Raw genomic sequence first — 18,020 nt, 5'->3', positions numbered from 1 at the left:
TGAATAAGTTGTTTTCATTCCAAATGTGGAGACATTAAATTTAAAATATTGAATTACTCATCGCATTAGAGTCACATCGCTTGAAAGCATGATCCCAGATTTTCACCTTCAATGAATTAACCCTTGACAAGTACATTTTAAATGCTTGAGACTAGTGATCTGATTGGCTGATATAATGCATGTGACATTCTGACCTTCCTCATTTTAACCTATATACCATAATATCACTAAACTTTTAACCTGGTTGATGTTATACAAAATGTATACTTTAGGGTACCGTGTATAAACACTTGACATATATAAGATAATGTCATGCGTCTAGATAATGTACCTTTGCTTACGTCTTAATAAATGCCTATTCTGGTCTATATCTGGTCTATATCGCTTGAATCATCAGCCTGAGATTAAGACTTATAACTCAAAACTGTTAATCTTAATGACATTGTAATAATGTTCGTAAAAATGCTTCGCATGTTTGAAATTACATATTTTACACATCTTTGTCAATATAAACAAGAGATGTTTGTCAAACATTATGCCCCCCCCCCCCTGAGCGCCATGTTGTCAGGATTATATGGACAATTGAATGAAATATGCATGGACCGAAATGACAGCTGATTTGTTGCTGTTTTAAGATTATGACCATTAAAGTTTGAGGATAAAGTGTGTTATGACCGTCATGACCTTTGACTCTATGAACTCAAAATCCAGAGTCATTAGCTGGTCACCAGAAACCTAAATGTCAAGTTTGAGGGCCATGGGTGCAGGCATTGTCAAGTTATCAAAAGACAAGTTTTTTTCGTTCAAGGTCACTGTGACCTTGACCTTTGACCCGATGACCCCTTAAATCATAAGGGGTCATCTACAAGACAGATGCAACTCCAAGTCAAGTTTGAAGACCATGGGTTCAGGCATTGTTGAGTTATCACTCGGACAACCTTTTACCATTCAAGATCACTGTGACCTTGACCTTTGGCTCTATGAATCCTAAAATCAATAAGGGTGATCTACTGGTCAGGCTTAACATCCATGTCAAGTTTAATGATCATAGGTTCAGGCATTGTCGAGATATCATTGGGGGAAGATTTGTTAACTTTTTTGCATTAAAGGTTATTGTGACATTGACCTTGGCCTGATGACCCCCAAAGTCGATAGGGGTCATCTACTTGGCAGGCCCAACCTTCATGTCAAGTTTGATGACCATAGGTCCAAGAATTGTCGAGTTTGCTTTCAAGGTCACTGTAACCTTGACCTTTGACCCCTAAAATCAATAGGGGTCATCTACTGGTCAGGCCCAACCTCCATGTCAAGTTTGAGGGCCATGGGTGCAGGCATTGTTGAGTTATCACTTGGACAACCTTTTATCATTCAAGGTCACTATGACCTTGACCTTTGGCCCAATGACCCCTAAAATTAATAGGGACAATCTTCTGGCCAGGCTCAACCTCCAAATCAAGTTTGAGGGCCATGGGTGCAGACATTGTCAAGTTATCACTCGGATAACCTTTTACCATTCCAGGTCACTGTGACCTTGACCTTTGGCCCAATGACCCCCAAAAACAATAAGGGTCATCTACTGGTCAGGTCCAACCTCCAAGTCAAGTTTGAGGGCCATGGGTGCAGGCATTGTTGAGTTATCACTCGAACAACTTTTTACCATTCAAGGTCACTGTGACCTTGACCTTTGACCCATTGAGCCCAAAAACCATAGGGGTCATCTCCTGGTCAGGCCCAACCTCCAAGTCAAGTTTGAGGGCCATGGGTGCAGGCATTGTCACGTTATCACTCGGACAACTTTTTACCATTCAAGGTCACTGTGACCTTGACCTTTGGCCTGATGACCCCCAAAAACAATTGGGGTCATCTATTGGTCAGGCCCAACCTCCATGTCAAGTTTGAGGGCCATGGGTGCAGGCATTGTTGAGTTATCACTCGGACAAGCTTTAAAATTATTTTACCATTAAAGGTCACTGTGACCTTGACCTTTGACCCATTGAGCCCAAAAAACAATAGGGGTCAGCTACTGGTCAGGCCCAACCTCCAAGTCATGTTTGAGGGCCATGGGTGCAGGCATTGTCACGTTATCACTCGGACAACCTTTTACCATTGAAGGTCACTGTGACCTTGACCTTTGGCCTGATGACCCCCAAAATCAATAGGGGTCATCTACTGGTCAGGCCCAACCTTCATGTGAAGTTTGATGACCATACGTCCAGGAATTGATGAGTTATCACTCAGACAAGCTTTGGTCTACCGACATGCCTGTGCAAAGCAATATACCCCTCTTCTTCGAAGGGGGGCATAATTATATCAAAGATATAATTAGATAACTTTTTAAAATTTGCTTTTTTGAGCCTGACTCTCAAACTCAGACTTAAGGACTTACATGAATATGTACCCTGTTCTGTTCACAATATCAGTAACCTTAAGTGAATGTAAGTAATATGAATAAGGTAAACTTAAAGGTTAAAATTATCAATTAACTAATGCACCAATCAATTGTAACCACGGCTCCCCCAGGTCCGGGGAATAGCGGGGACTTTCGGTCCAGCCAAGCCCAGGTAAAATCCCCGCCGAATGCCCCGGCACCCCAGGGACCCTAGGTAAGGCTCATTCCCCACTATATTTGGTGCTACGACAAAACCACCGCATTCACCCGGCACTGCGGAGCCACCGGAAAGGTAAAAACACGGCCCATTTCCCCGGCTATCCCCGGACCTGGGGGGCCCGTGGTTACAACTGACTGGTGCATAAGCACCAGTATATTAACTTAGCTGCTTCTTCAAATCATTTCAAAGGCTCACTGTTACAATTCATTACCACAAGAATTTATCCTTAAAATAATCACATGCTTTTTCTGTTTCTTTTCACTTGATGTCTGCAATGTTTTCTGTAATTTGTTATACCTTTATAGTTGCAAACAAATAAGTTAAGCATACAATGAAAGATGGGAATCATTACCAATCCGGTGACTTCATCTGTACTTTCCAATGTTCTTCTCGTTCATATGCACTCACCATATGCATATGTACTGGATGTATACATAATATGACCGTCCCAGATTAAATGTGATAGTATCGGTTATCATCCTCAAACAAAACATGTCACACATGTTTGAATTATTTTACACCTACACATAAGTCACTAGGTCAGTCAGACTTCATGTATGTTTGAATTCAGAAGCATTCTGTGTTTTGTTAAACTTCTGTCATATCACCTAACTTAAAAATGCCTCATCTTCAAATAATATATCAAGCAATCCATCAATGTGTTTTTACTCCCAGGCCCATAAACTGAAGTCTTCATGAAGTTGTTGCCAGTTTAGCTAGCAGGTTGTCATACATAAGCAGATGCACTTGTCATACACGAGCAGGTGAATGTGGTCATACACTAGCAGGTTGTCATACATAAGCAGATGAATGTGGTCATACACAAGCATATGCACTTGTCATACACTAGCAGGTGAATGTGGTCATACACTAGCAGGTGAATGTGGTCATACACAAGCATATGCAGGTGGTCATACACAAGGAGATGTAGGTGGTCATACACTAGCAGGTGAGGATGGTCATACACTAGCAGGTGAATGTGGTCATACACTAACATATGCAGGTGGTCATACACAAGGAGATGTAGGTGGTCATACACTAGCAGGTAACGGTGGTCATACACTAGCATGTGAAAGTGGTCATACACTTGCAGGTGAAGGTGGTCATACACCAGCATGTGAAAGTGGTCATACACTAGCAGGTAACGGTGGTCATACACTAGCAGGTGAAAGTGGTCATACACTAGCAGGTGAAAGTGGTCATACACTAGCATTTGAAAGTGGTCATACACTAGCAGGTAAAATTGGCCATACACTAGCAGGTGAAGGTAGTCATTCACTAGCAAGTGAAAGTGGCCATATACTAGCAAATGAGGGTGGTCATACACTAACAGGTGAAAGTGGTCATACACTTGCAGGTGAAAGTGGTCATACACTAGCAGGTGAAAGTGGTCATGCACTAGCAGGTGAAAGTGGTCATACACTAGCAGGTGAAAGTGGTCATACACTAGCAGGTGAAAGTGGTCATGTACTAGCAGGTGAGGATGGTCATACACTAACAGGTGAAAGTGGCCATACTCTAACAGGTGAAAGTGGTCATACACTAGCAGGTGAAAGTGGTCATACACTAACAGGTGAAATTGGTCATACACTAACAGGTGAAAGTGGTCATACACTAGCAGGTGAAAGTGGTCATACACTTACAGGTGAAAGTGGCCATACACTTACAGGTCAAAGTGGTCAAACACTAGCAGGTGAGGGTGGTCATTCACTAGCATGTGAGGGTGGTCATACACTAGCAGGTGAGGTTGGTCATACACTAGCAGGTGAAAGTGGTCATACACTAGCAGGTGAAAGTGGTCATACACTAGCAGGTGAGAGTGGTCATACACTAACAGGTGAAAGAGGTCATACACTGGCAGGTCAAGATGGCCATACACTAGCAGCTGGGGATGGTCATTCACTAGCAGGTGAAAGTGGTCATACACTAGCAGGTGAGGATGGTCATACACTAGCAGGTAAGGATGGTCATATACTAGCAGGTGAAAGAGGTCATACACTAGCAGGTGAAAGTGGTCATTCACTAGCAGGTGAAAGTGGTCATACACTAGCAGGTGGTCATACATTAACAGATGGTAGTATTCATACACTAGTAGGTGGCCATAGACTATCAGGTGGTCAAACACTAGATGTGGTCATACACCAGCATGTGGTCACTCACTAGCATGTGGTCATACATTAGCAGACAGTAGTATTCATACACTAGTAGGTGGCCATAGACTATCAGGTGGTCAAACACTAGATGTGGTCATACACCAGCATGTGGTCACTCACTAGCATGTGGTCATACATTAGCAGACAGTAGTATTCATACACTAGTAGGTGGCCATAGACTAGCATATGTCCAAAGACTTGCAGGTGGTCATACACTAGCAGGTGGTCATACACTAGCAGGTGGTCATACATTAGCAGATGGTAGTATTTATACACTAGTAGGTGGCTATAGACGAGCATGTGGCCATACACTAGCATGTGGTCATACACTAGCATGTGGTTATACACTAGCAGGTGGTCATACACTAGCAGGTGGTCATACACAAGCAGGTGGTCATACATTAGCAGGTGGCCATACTCATAGCATGTTTTTAATAAACAACCACTTTGGGAATAAAAATTGTTCAGGCAAATGTTAATGGTAAGAAAAACATTGAAAGCAGTGGAGTAATGGAGTTTTTATGATTTCAGGTAATTCTAAAGTATGTACATGTATCTTTGAATGGGCCACAAAGAAATATTTAAAGCAAATTTTTATTAATAAATAAACAGTAAATGTAATGACAAGTCCACTTTATTTGGCCTGTAAGTGGAACATGTATGCCGCTGATATAGAAATTACATGAACAAGCATACAAGAAATCATTGTAACATCATGAGTGAGTATCACAAATGGCAAAGCAAATTGTCTTAAAGGCCTAGTTTAAGGGATGTTTGGCATGACAATCCCCTGCTGTGCATCTCCTGCTAATTGCACTGATGTCACAGTAGGGGCCAATTTCCTGTTTATTTGTTTATTGCCTCAGGGCAATTTAGGGTCCATTTCTATAATAAAACCTCCAAAACTGCTCAGCAGGATATTCAGATGGGAGATCTGATAAGACATTTAGGCAATTAAATTAAGATCAATACACAGAGGTTGTTTACAATACACGTTTTTTACCAGAGGATATAGAAGAATTAAACTAGACCTTTAAAACTGACCACTTAATTTCTTAGATATCAATGGCCTCACTTCCAAATATCAAAGCTGCAAAATCCCGTATATCCAGTAGTAACGTTTTTAGTAATTAATCTTGGTCATTTGATCATGACATTTTTTTTTTTACAAAATGCAGAAGTTACAATTTTTGTAGTTATAATTTCTGAAGGTTCGGCATTTTCAATTCTCTGTGAGATGTCCAATCATTGCATGACATTTTAATCACATGATGCAACACCAATTTTTATTTACTCGGCATTTTGCAGTAAGATGCAGCTCGCCTTTATGATTTTAGTGATGTAAAAATTCCGAAATAGAAAAGCTGCAGCTTCGGCATTTTGAATGTAACCATTCATAAAGTCATCAAATATACCGACTTTGATTATAACATGCTTCCATTTTCTGGAGTGAGGTTCTATTTCTTGTACTATCTTACCACTTCTACATCAATGTCGTAACAGGCCGTCTTCCTAGCATCTGGACCCTCGACGGTTATCACATGGTTGATGACGATCGGGTCAGGTGGCATGAGTAACGTGTGTAGCTTTCCGGGAATTTCGGCAAACTTCATACGTTTACACTCGAAGATCTAGTGAAGTTTAAGATATGCGTCTATTATAGTAACATAAGCATTGCAAGCCAATGAAAGAATTTTTTCTTAAGTTTTTCATTTTTTTTTAGGAATTGGTCAAGGCAAACAAGCTAGAATGATGGGAAATATTACACATACTATAGTATTGTTATTGCGAACATATGTACCAAGTTTCATATCAATATTTGGTACATTTTTTCAGTAATGGCTTATCTCACTTCTTTGCACAACAAGGACAATGCTACATCTATGAAAATACATCTATTCCAGACCAGCTAATAAAACCCGGAAAAAAATCATAACATTGCCAAGGTGTGTTAACAGCAACTAGGCAATACCTGTTCCAAATATCTGTCACAGTTGATGAACTCTCGTTCGTGCGGGTCCTGTAATTTGTGTGTCTTCACATACTGCCAGAGCGCATTGATGATGACGGGACGTGTCTGTGTGTGGACGCCAAGCAAGCGCGCGAGACGAGGGTCCAGTTTAAACTGTGATGGCTATAACAAGAAAGATTTTGTATTCATTGCATTACTTTGGCTGTTGGCATTTACCTTTTAGCGCCTCTAATAAAGAAGCCAGCATAAAGTTTACTTTGCCAGCTCAATATATATATAGAGAGAGAAGTAGCACTCATTGCATTACTAAGGCAGTCTGAATTTACTTTTTAAGCGACCTATAGACAAGCCAGCTGAAAAAGCGACAATGGGTTACCAAATGTTTCTGCAATTCTCCATGAGTGCTAAGCCCAAGGCAGTTTTAAATTCATATATATAAATAAAAGTATTGCTACGAATAAGAGATGTCTTGCACTATGCCCTGGGTCTGCAATATTCTTAATGTCCACAGCTGTAGCACGACTAGATAATCAAGGTCACAACTACTTTATATCTAAGGTCATCAGGGATCTCTAGTACATGTTAACTACAATATTTGGTAGGGTTAAACCATACCGAATTTGCATGCATAAACAGCACTGTTGCCCAGACATTTCACCAATCCAGCATCAGCAGCACTCTACCTCAGACATTCTGGTCACCAGGATGTTTCTTCTGAGGGTTGTGTGTAACTGTACCTGATAATCCAGCATCAGCAGCACTGTACATCAGACATTCTGGTCACCAGGACGTTTCTTCTGAGGGTTGTGTGTAACTGTACCTGATAATCCAGCATCAGCAGCACTGTACATCAGACATTCTGGTCACCAGGATGTTTAGTCTGAGGGTTGTGTGTAACTGTACCTGATAATCCAGCATCAGCAGCACTGTACATCAGACATTCTGGTCACCAGGACGTTTCTTCTGAGGGTTGTGTGTAACTGTACCTGATAATCCAGCATCAGCAGCATTGTACATCAGACATTCTGGTCACCAGGACGTTTCTTCTGAGGGTTGTGTGTAACTGTACCTGATAATCCAGCATCAGCAGCACTCTACCTCAGACATTCTGGTCATCAGGATGTTTCTTCTGAGGGTTGTGTGTAACCGTACCTGATAATCCAGCAACAGCAGCACTCTACCTCAGACATTCTGGTCACCAGGACGTTTCTTCTGAGGGTTGTGTGTAACTGTACCTGATAATCCAGCATCAGCAGCACTGTACATCAGACATTCTGGTCACCAGGATGTTTCTTCTGAGGGTTGTGTGTAACTGTACCTGATAATCCAGCATCAGCAGCACTGTACATCGGACATTCTGGTCACCAGGACGTTTCTTCTGAGGGTTGTGTGTAACCGTACCTGATAATCCAGCATCAGCAGCACTCTACCTCAGACATTCTGGTCACCAGGATGTTTCTTCTGAGGGTTGTGTGTAACTGTACCTGATAATCCAGCATCAGCAGCACTGTACATCAGACATTCTGGTCACCAGGATGTTTCTTCTGAGGGTTGTGTGTAACTGTACCTGATAATCCAGCATCAGCAGCACTGTACGTCAGACATTCTGGTCACCAGGATGTTTCTTCTGAGGGTTGTGTGTAACTGTACCTGATAATCCAGCATCAGCCATACTGAACGTCAGACATTCTGGTCACCAGGACGTTTCTTCTGAGGGTTGTGTGTAACTGTACCTGACAATCCAGCATCAGCAGCACTCTACCTCAGACATTCTGGTCACCAGGATGTTTCTTCTGAGGGTTGTGTGTAACCGTACCTGATAATCCAGCAACAGCAGCACTCTACCTCAGACATTCTGGTCACCAGGACGTTTCTTCTGAGGGTTGTGTGTAACTGTACCTGATAATCCAGCATCAGCCATACTGAACGTCAGACATTCTGGTCACCAGGATGTTTCTTCTGAGGGTTGTGTGCAACTGTACCTGATAATCCAGCATCAGCAGCACTGTACGTCAGACATTCTGGTCACCAGGACGTTTCTTCTGAGGGTTGTGTGTAACTGTACCTGATAATCCAGCATCAGCAGCACTGTACATCAGACATTCTGGTCACCAGGACGTTTCTTCTGAGGGTTGTGTGTAACTGTACCTGATAATCCAGCATCAGCAGCACTGTACATCAGACATTCTGGTCACCAGGACGTTTCTTCTGAGGGTTGTGTGTAACTGTACCTGATAATCCAGCATCAGCAGCACTGTACATCAGACTTTCTGGTCACCAGGATGTTTCTTCTGAGGGTTGTGTGTAACTGTACCTGATAATCCAGCATCAGCAGCACTGTACATCAGACATTCTGGTCACCAGGATGTTTCTTCTGAGGGTTGTGTGTAACTGTACCTGATAATCCAGCATCAGCAGCACTGTACATCAGACATTCTGGTCACCAGGATGTTTAGTCTGAGGGTTGTGTGTAACTGTACCTGATAATCCAGCATCAGCAGCACTCTACCTCAGACATTCTGGTCACCAGGATGTTTCTTCTGAGGGTTGTGTGTAACTGTACCTGATAATCCAGCATCAGCAGCACTGTACATCAGACATTCTGGTCACCAGGATGTTTCTTCTGAGGGTTGTGTGTAACCGTACCTGATAATCCAGCATCAGCAGCACTGTACATCAGACATTCTGGTCACCAGGATGTTTAGTCTGAGGGTTGTGTGTAACTGTACCTGATAATCCAGCATCAGCAGCACTGTACATCGGACATTCTGGTCACCAGGATGTTTCTTCTGAGGGTTGTGTGTAACTGTACCTGATAATCCAGCATCAGCAGCACTGTACATCAGACTTTCTGGTCACCAGGATGTTTCTTCTGAGGGTTGTGTGTAACTGTACCTGATAATCCAGCATCAGCAGCACTGTACATCAGACATTCTGGTCACCAGGATGTTTCTTCTGAGGGTTGTGTGTAACTGTACCTGATAATCCAGCATCAGCAGCACTGTACATCAGACATTCTGGTCACCAGGATGTTTAGTCTGAGGGTTGTGTGTAACTGTACCTGATAATCCAGCATCAGCAGCACTCTACCTCAGACATTCTGGTCACCAGGATGTTTCTTCTGAGGGTTGTGTGTAACTGTACCTGATAATCCAGCATCAGCAGCACTGTACATCAGACATTCTGGTCACCAGGATGTTTCTTCTGAGGGTTGTGTGTAACCGTACCTGATAATCCAGCATCAGCAGCACTGTACATCAGACATTCTGGTCACCAGGATGTTTAGTCTGAGGGTTGTGTGTAACTGTACCTGATAATCCAGCATCAGCAGCACTGTACATCGGACATTCTGGTCACCAGGATGTTTCTTCTGAGGGTTGTGTGTAACTGTACCTGATAATCCAGCATCAGCAGCACTGTACGTCAGACATTCTGGTCACCAGGATGTTTAGTCTGAGGGTTGTGTGTAACTGTACCTGATAATCCAGCATCAGCAGCACTGTACATCGGACATTCTGGTCACCAGGATGTTTAGTCTGAGGGTTGTGTGTAACTGTACCTGATAATCCAGCATCAGCAGCACTGTACATCAGACATTCTGGTCACCAGGACGTTTAGTCTGAGGGTTGTGGGTAACTGTACCTGATAATCCAGCATCAGCAGCACTGTACATCGGACATTCTGGTCACCAGGACGTTTCACCTGGAATCCATCTGTTTCCTGGGTGTTTGTAGTGCGATGCCACTAAAAATATAAATTAATTTTAATTCACTGATTGCTCACATATGTATGTGACGTTCAAAATTCAGATCGTTTAAATGAATACTTGAAATATTTCAACAATAAAATGATCAATCTATCAACTAAATAATAATACCATGTAATTGCAGTAACAACATAACTCTGATGATTGAGAACATGAACTACTTGGGATGGCAATACAAGTCCACTATTCTATGTTAAAGTCAAAGGGTATAATTAAGTTATGCTTATATTCTAACTTACATTCCAAACCTATAAAACCACTCTTAATTTTTCAGAATTGATTTTTACAATTATATTGACAACTTCTCGCTCCCTGCCTGCTGAAATCAGTGAATGATCCTACTCCAGCTCACAGTAACCTCTTCTATTGCTCACAGTTACCTCTGCAACTCCCGCTCACAGGAACCCCTCCTACTCTTGCTCACATTTACCTCTCCTACTCCTGCTCACATTTACCTCTCCTACTCCTGCTCACAGTTACCTCTCCTACTCCCCCTTACAGTTACCTCACCTACTCCCCCTTACAGTTACCTCACCTACTCCCCCTTACAGTTACCTCGCCGACTCCCCCTCACAGTTACCTCTCCTACTCCTGCTCACAGTTATCTCTCCTACTCCCCCTCACAGTTACCTCACCTACTCCTGCTCACAGTGCTCACATTTACCTCTCCTACTCCCCCTCACAGTTACCTCTCCTACCCCCCCTCACAGTTACCTCACCTACTCCTGCTCACATTTACCTCTCCCACTCCCCCTCACAGTTCCTCTCCTACTCCCCCTTACAGTTACCTCACCTACTCCCCCTCACAGTTACCTCACCTACTCCTGCTCACATTTACATCTCCTACTCCCCCTCACAGTTACCTCTCCTACTCCTGCTCACAGTGCTCACTGTTACCTCTCCTACTCTTGCTCACAATTACCTCTCCTACTCCCGCTCACAGTTACCTCTCCTACTCCTGCTCACAGTTACCTCACCTACTCCTGCTCACAGTTACCTCACCTACTCCCACTCACAGTTACCTCACCTACTCCTGCTCACAGTTACCTCACCTACTCCCACTCACAGTTACCTCTCCTACTCCAGCTCACAGTTACCTCCCCTACTCCTGCTCACAGTAACCTCTCCTACTCTCGCTGACAGTTACCTCTCCTACTCCCGCTCACAGTTACCTATCCTACTCCAGCTCACAGTTACCTATCCTACTCCTGCTCACAGTTACCTCTCCTACTCCTGCTCACAGTTACCTCTCCTACTCCCGCTCACAGTTACCTATCCTACTCCCGCTCACAGTTACCTCTCCTACTCCTGCTCACAGCTACCTCTCCTACTCCTGCTCACAGTTACCTCCCCTACTCACATTCACAATAACCTCTCCTACTCCTGCTCACATTAACCTCCCCTACTCCTACTCACAGTTACCTCTCCTACTCCTGCTCACAGTTACCTCCCCTACTCCCGTTCACAATAACCTCTCCTACTCCCGCTCTCAGTTACCTCTCCTACTCCTACTCACAGTTACCTCCCCTACTCACAGATACCTCCCCTACTCCCGTTCACAATAACCTCTCCTACTCCTGCTCACAGTTACCTCCCCTACTCCCACTCACAGTTACCTCTCCTACTCCTGCTCACAGTTACCTCCCCTACTCCCACTCACAGTTACCTCTCCTACTCCCGCTCGCAGTTACCTCTCCTACTCCCCCTCACATTTACCTCTCCTACTCCTGCTCACAGTTACCTCCCCTACACCCGCTGACAATTATCTCTCCTACTCCCGCTGACAGTTACCTCTCCTACTCCCGCTGACAATTTCCTCTCCTACTTCCGCTTACAGTTACCTCCCCTACTCCTGCTCACAGTTACCTCCCCTTCTCCTGCTCACAGTTACCTCTCCTTCTCCTGCTCACAGTTACCTCTCCTACTCCTGCTCACAGTTACCTCCCCTACTCCCACTCTTGAAGTGAACAAAGACCTTGAGAAAGCAAGAATTGACACAGCATGTTCTTACTATTACCTATGGGACTTGCAACTATTGCTCACTGTTCATATGTAAACACAGTGGCCCATTGTAAGGGGATTAAAACTATTTTTAACTTTTGATCAATATTAATTTGCACTTTTGTTAATAAATCAGTCAACTTCTATTCAAATGTATTTGTGAAATTCTACTGTAAAATTGAATAAGTCGGCCGCATAGATGACTTTGCTGATAATTGAACTAATTGACAAAAATAGAACATTTCAATGGAGAATAATCAAACAGGTTGTTTTTTTTTTTGACACTCAGACTTCGAACAGTGGACTAGTTTTATATATGGCCAATATTCAGAACACAGCAATTCTAAAGTAAATGAATGCTCGCCAAAAAAAGAAGGACAGTTTTTTACATGAGTCCAATGTTATTACGTACTTGTAAATAAATATATATCATGCTGACATTCTTTTTGGACAACATTCCATAAATCACTTCATTATCAAAACTGCGTAGCACTTTATCATTGGACGAAATAGTTTTAGGACACTAGGTTACTAATCAAAAAGCAAAAAAACACTGCAAGTCCTCATGGCATGTGGCCAATTTTTTTGCTTCTATGATTTATGTTCCAGCCCGGATGTATGCATAAAACCAGACTTAAAGGCCCACATTATAGATTGATGCAAAGTTACTTTTTAACTTTAATGCGTTATTATCTTCAACACAACTTTCATAATAAAAAGAAAATGCATATTATTTATCTACAGACCAAAAAATATAAATTTTAAAGACGATTTTGCACTTTTTTAACAGGGGAATCTGTGGCCATGGAGCTAATTATGAAAAACAACATCATTGAAGATGGCTTATCTTTTTGTAAGTACATAAATTCATATGCTTATCTTTGTTGTTATCATTAAAGACAAATGAGTTTATCATGGCAATGCATCAAAATTAATAAAAACCATTTTGGCATCAACCAATATAGAGTGCCTTTAATGTAAGTTAATAATCTATCAAATGTTTGCATGATATTTACACTAAATAGGGCACAAAAGCTTTCAATAAACATGGATACAAACTTGTCTCTATTTGGAACAAACTTGTGACTGACATTCTCAATTTCATAGAATTTAAGGCAAAAAAAGAGTAGCATAAAAAGTTTCATTGCTATCATCTTCAATAATTGTACTGATTGAGGTTCGTAACTATTCTGTTATAAGCATGATCAAAGGAACAACTAAATATAACACTCCATTAATTTGAGTCCAAATTTGGTAACAATACATAACAATTCCAAATTTAACTCCGCATTCAATGGATGATCTATTTCAGTAAAGATTCTTTGGCAAAGTCCACAATGCTTGATAAAACAAGCACTTAATAAAAATCCGAAATATATTTCCCATGAGCATTGAGCTGAAAGTTAGCGAAAATTGTCTTCTTTATTTGTCAAAATTAATATTAATTTTTGATTACACAAAATAGATTTTAATTCTTACGAAAGGCACCCTTATAAATATATGCCTGAATTATGTGAAAAAAATTATGTGAACTTTAAATATTCCTAAATTTGGTCAAAATATCTAACGTCGGAAAACGCAGTACTACTTTCTGTTAAAATTCATACAGACCGTGTGATAATTCACAAAATCTAGTTTTAATAATTATGCATATGGCCTGGAGACAACTTTTAATCCAATGCAATCTCATGTAACAATTCAATACTCTTCAATAACCCTGTATTGTCATTTTCTCCACAGGCGAGTGGTCTAAATAGCTGTTTCAAATTTGTAGCGATCTGGTGAAAAGAGTTCTAATCAACCTTTTAGCAAAATTCTTTTTCTACGCAAACTTTTTTATTATGAGTGCCATGCATATTTTCCTATCTAAATTGCCCATAGAACAAAACAAAGCAAAACGCAGTCGTGTATCAGGGGTGTCAGAAGATGCCGTCAATCCGGCCTAAACAATTTCTTGTAAACATCAGTGATAAAACTAAGGACGTCTTAGTTGAGGGGCAGACACTTATATACATCTAACAGACATGCTCCTTTGCGTAGGAACACATGCAGTACTGCCACCTCCACTACACTGCTTTACAGCCACTACACAGTCACTGGTAATGTTAAGGGATCACACAAAGGACATCATTTATTTGTTGAGAGGAAGACACATCTAACACCAGAAAAAAAATAACTTGGTTAACATCACCCATTTAATAAAATACTGTTCTCAGTACGGCACAATTTAAGGGAAGTGCAAACACCTCTACAAGATGAAGGACTGTTCAACACTAGGGAAGAGCAAGCAACCTCTACAAGATGAAGGACGACTGTTCAACACTAGGGAAGAGCAATCAACCTCTACAAGATGAGGGACTGTTCAACACTAGAGAAGAGCAAGCAACCTCTACATGATGAAGGACTGTTCAACACTGAGGAAGAGCAAGCAACCTCTACAAGATGAGGGACTGTTCAACACTAGAGAAGAGCAAGCAACCTCTACATGATGAAGGACTGTTCAACACTGAAGAAGAGCAAGCAACCTCTACAAGATGAGGGACTGTTCAACACTAGGAAAGAGCAAGCAACCTCTACAAGATGAGTGACTGTTCAGCACTGAGGAAGAGCAAGCAACCTCTACAAGATGAGGGACTGTTCAACACTGAGGAAGAGCAAGCAACCTCTACATGATGAAGGACTGTTCAACACTGAGGAAGAGCAAGCAACCTCTACAAGATGAGGGACTGTTCAACACTGAGGAAGAGCAAGCAACCTCTACAAGATGAGGGACTGTTCAACACTAGGGAAGAGCAAGCAACCTCTACAAGATGAGTGACTGTTCAGCACTGAGGAAGAGCAAGCAACCTCTACAAGATGAGGGACTGTTCAACACTGAGGAAGAGCAAGCAACCTCTACATGATGAAGGACTGTTCAACACTGAGGAAGAGCAAGCAACCTCTACAAGATGAGGGACTGTTCAACACTGAGGAAGAGCAAGCAACCTCTACAAGATGAAGGACTGTTCAACACTAGGAAAGAGCAAGCAACCTCTACAAGATAAGGGACTGTTCAACACTAGAGAAGAGCAAGCAACCTCCACAAGATGAAGGACTGTTCAACACTGAGGAAGAGCAAGCAACCTCTACAAGATGAGGGACTGTTCAACACTAGAGAAGAGCAAGCAACCTCTACAAGATGAAGGACTGTTCAACACTAGGGAAGTGCAAACACCTCTACAAGATGAAGGACTGTTCAACACTAGGGAAGAGCAATCAACCTCTACAAGATGAAGGACTGTTCAACACTAGGGAAGAGCAAGCAACCTCTACAAGATGAGGGACTGTTCATCACTGGAGAAGTGCAAGCTCCTCACAAGATTGAGGACTGCACTGGACTAGGGAAGTGCATGCACCTCTACAAGATTGAGGACTGTACTGTACTAGGGAAGTGCATGCACCTCTACAAGATTGAGGACTGTACTGTACTAGGGAATTGCATGCACCTCTTACAAGATTGTGGACTGTACTGTACTAGGGAAGTGCATGCACCTCTACAAGATTGTGGACTGTACTGGACTAGGGAAGTGCAAGCACCTCTACAAGATTGAGGACTGTACTGTACCAGGAAGTGCAAGCACACCTACAAGATTGAGGACTGCACTGTACTATGGAAGTGCATGCACCTCTACAAGATTGAGGACTGTACTGTACTAGGGAAGTGCATGCACCTCTACAAGATTGAGGACTGTACTGTACTATGGAAGTGCATGCACCTCTAAAAGATGCAGAACTGTACAATACTTGGGAAATGCAAGCACCTTTACAAGATTGAGGACTGTACTGTACTATGGAAGTGCAAGCACCTCTACAAGATTGAGGACTGTACTGTACTAGGGAAGTGCAAGCACCTCTACAAGATTGAGGACTGCACTGTACTAGGGAAGTACAAGCACCTCTACAAGATTGAGGACTGTACTGTACTAGGGAAGTGCAAGCACCTCTACAAGATTGAGGACTGTACTGTACTAGGGAAGTGCATGCACCTCTACAAGATTGAGGACTGTACTGTACTAGGGAAGTGCAAGCACACCTACAAGATTGAGGACTGTACTGTACTAGGGAAGTGCATGCACCTCTACAAGATTGTGGACTGTACTGGACTAGGGAAGTGCATGTACCTCTACAAGATTGAGTTCTGTACTGTACTAGGGAAGTGCATGCACCTCTACAAGATTGAGGACTGTACTGTACTAGGGAAGTGCATGCACCTCTATAAGATTGTGGACTGTACTGTACTAGGGAAGTGCAAGCACCTCTACAAGATTGAGGACTGCACTGTACTAGGGAAGTGCATGCACCTCTACAAGATTGTGGACTGTACTGTACTAGGGAAGTGCATGCACCTCTACAAGATTGAGGACTGTACTATACTAGGGAAGTGCATGCACCTCTACAAGATTGAGGACTGTACTGTACTAGGGAAGTGCATGCACCTCTACAAGATTGAGGACTGTACTGTACAAGGGAAGTGCATGCACCTCTACAAGATTGTGGACTGTACTGTACTAGGGAAGTGCAAGCAAACCTACAAGATTGAGGACTGCACTGTACTAGGGAAGTGCATGCACCTCTACAAGATTGTGGACTGTACTGTACTAGGGAAGTGCATGCACCTCTACAAGATTGTGGACTGTACTGTACTAGGGAAGTGCAAGCAAACCTACAAGATTGAGGACTGCACTGTACTAGGGAAGTGCATGCACCTCTACAAGATTGTGGACTGTACTGGACTAGGGAAGTGCATGCACCTCTAAAAGATGCAGAACTGTACAATACTTGGGAAATGGAAGCACCTTTACAAGATTGAGGACTGTACTGTACTATGGAAGTGCAAGCACCTCTACAAGATTGAGGACTGCACTGTACTAGGGAAGTGCATGCACCTCTACAAGATTGAGGACTGCACTGTACTAGGGAAGTGCAAGCACCTCTACAAGATTGAGGACTGTACTGTACTATGGAAATGCATGCACCTCTACAAGATTGAGGACTGCACTGTACTAGGGAAGTGCATGCACCTCTACAAGATTGAGGACTGTACTGTACTAGGGAAGTGCATGCACCTCTACAAGATTGAGGACTGTACTGTACTAGGGAAGTGCAATCACCTCTACAAGATTGAGGACTGTACAACACTAGGGAAGTACAAGCACCTCTGCAAGATTGAGGACTGTACTGTACCAGGAAGTGCAAGCACACCTACAAGATTGAGGACTGCACTGTACTATGGAAGTGCATGAACCTCTACAAGATTGAGGACTGTACTGTACTAGGGAAGTGCATGCACCTCTACAAGATTGAGGACTGTACTGTACTAGGGAAGTGCAAGCACACCTACAAGATTGAGGACTGCACTGTACTAGGGAAGTGCATGCACCTCTACAAGATTGAGGACTGTACTAACTAGGGAAGTGCAAGCACCTCTACAAGATTGAGGACTGTACTGTACTAGGGAAGTGCAAGCACCTCTATAAGAT

General features: G+C 42.6%; 1 protein-coding gene across 3 annotated transcripts in view; it reads right to left on the bottom strand.

Moving 5' to 3' along the window:
* LOC128239804 (SWI/SNF-related matrix-associated actin-dependent regulator of chromatin subfamily D member 1-like) overlaps nucleotides 1–18,020 on the bottom strand; it is a 94,234-nt gene that overhangs the window by 17,319 nt on the left and 58,895 nt on the right. For all 3 annotated transcript variants that reach the window (XM_052956239.1, XM_052956241.1, XM_052956240.1), the window contains 3 exons: nucleotides 10,377–10,478; nucleotides 6,735–6,896; nucleotides 6,241–6,393 (listed from right to left, as the gene is read on the bottom strand). In XM_052956239.1, coding sequence (XP_052812199.1) covers nucleotides 6,241–6,393; nucleotides 6,735–6,896; nucleotides 10,377–10,478 — 417 coding nt within the window. The remainder of the gene's footprint in view (nucleotides 1–6,240; nucleotides 6,394–6,734; nucleotides 6,897–10,376; nucleotides 10,479–18,020) is intronic.

The sequence above is a fragment of the Mya arenaria genome, chromosome 7 (genome assembly GCF_026914265.1).
Source record: "Mya arenaria isolate MELC-2E11 chromosome 7, ASM2691426v1".
NCBI lineage: Eukaryota > Metazoa > Mollusca > Bivalvia > Myida > Myidae > Mya > Mya arenaria.
Note: the sequence above shows the minus strand (reverse complement) of the source record. Positions and strands in the feature narration are given on the sequence as shown.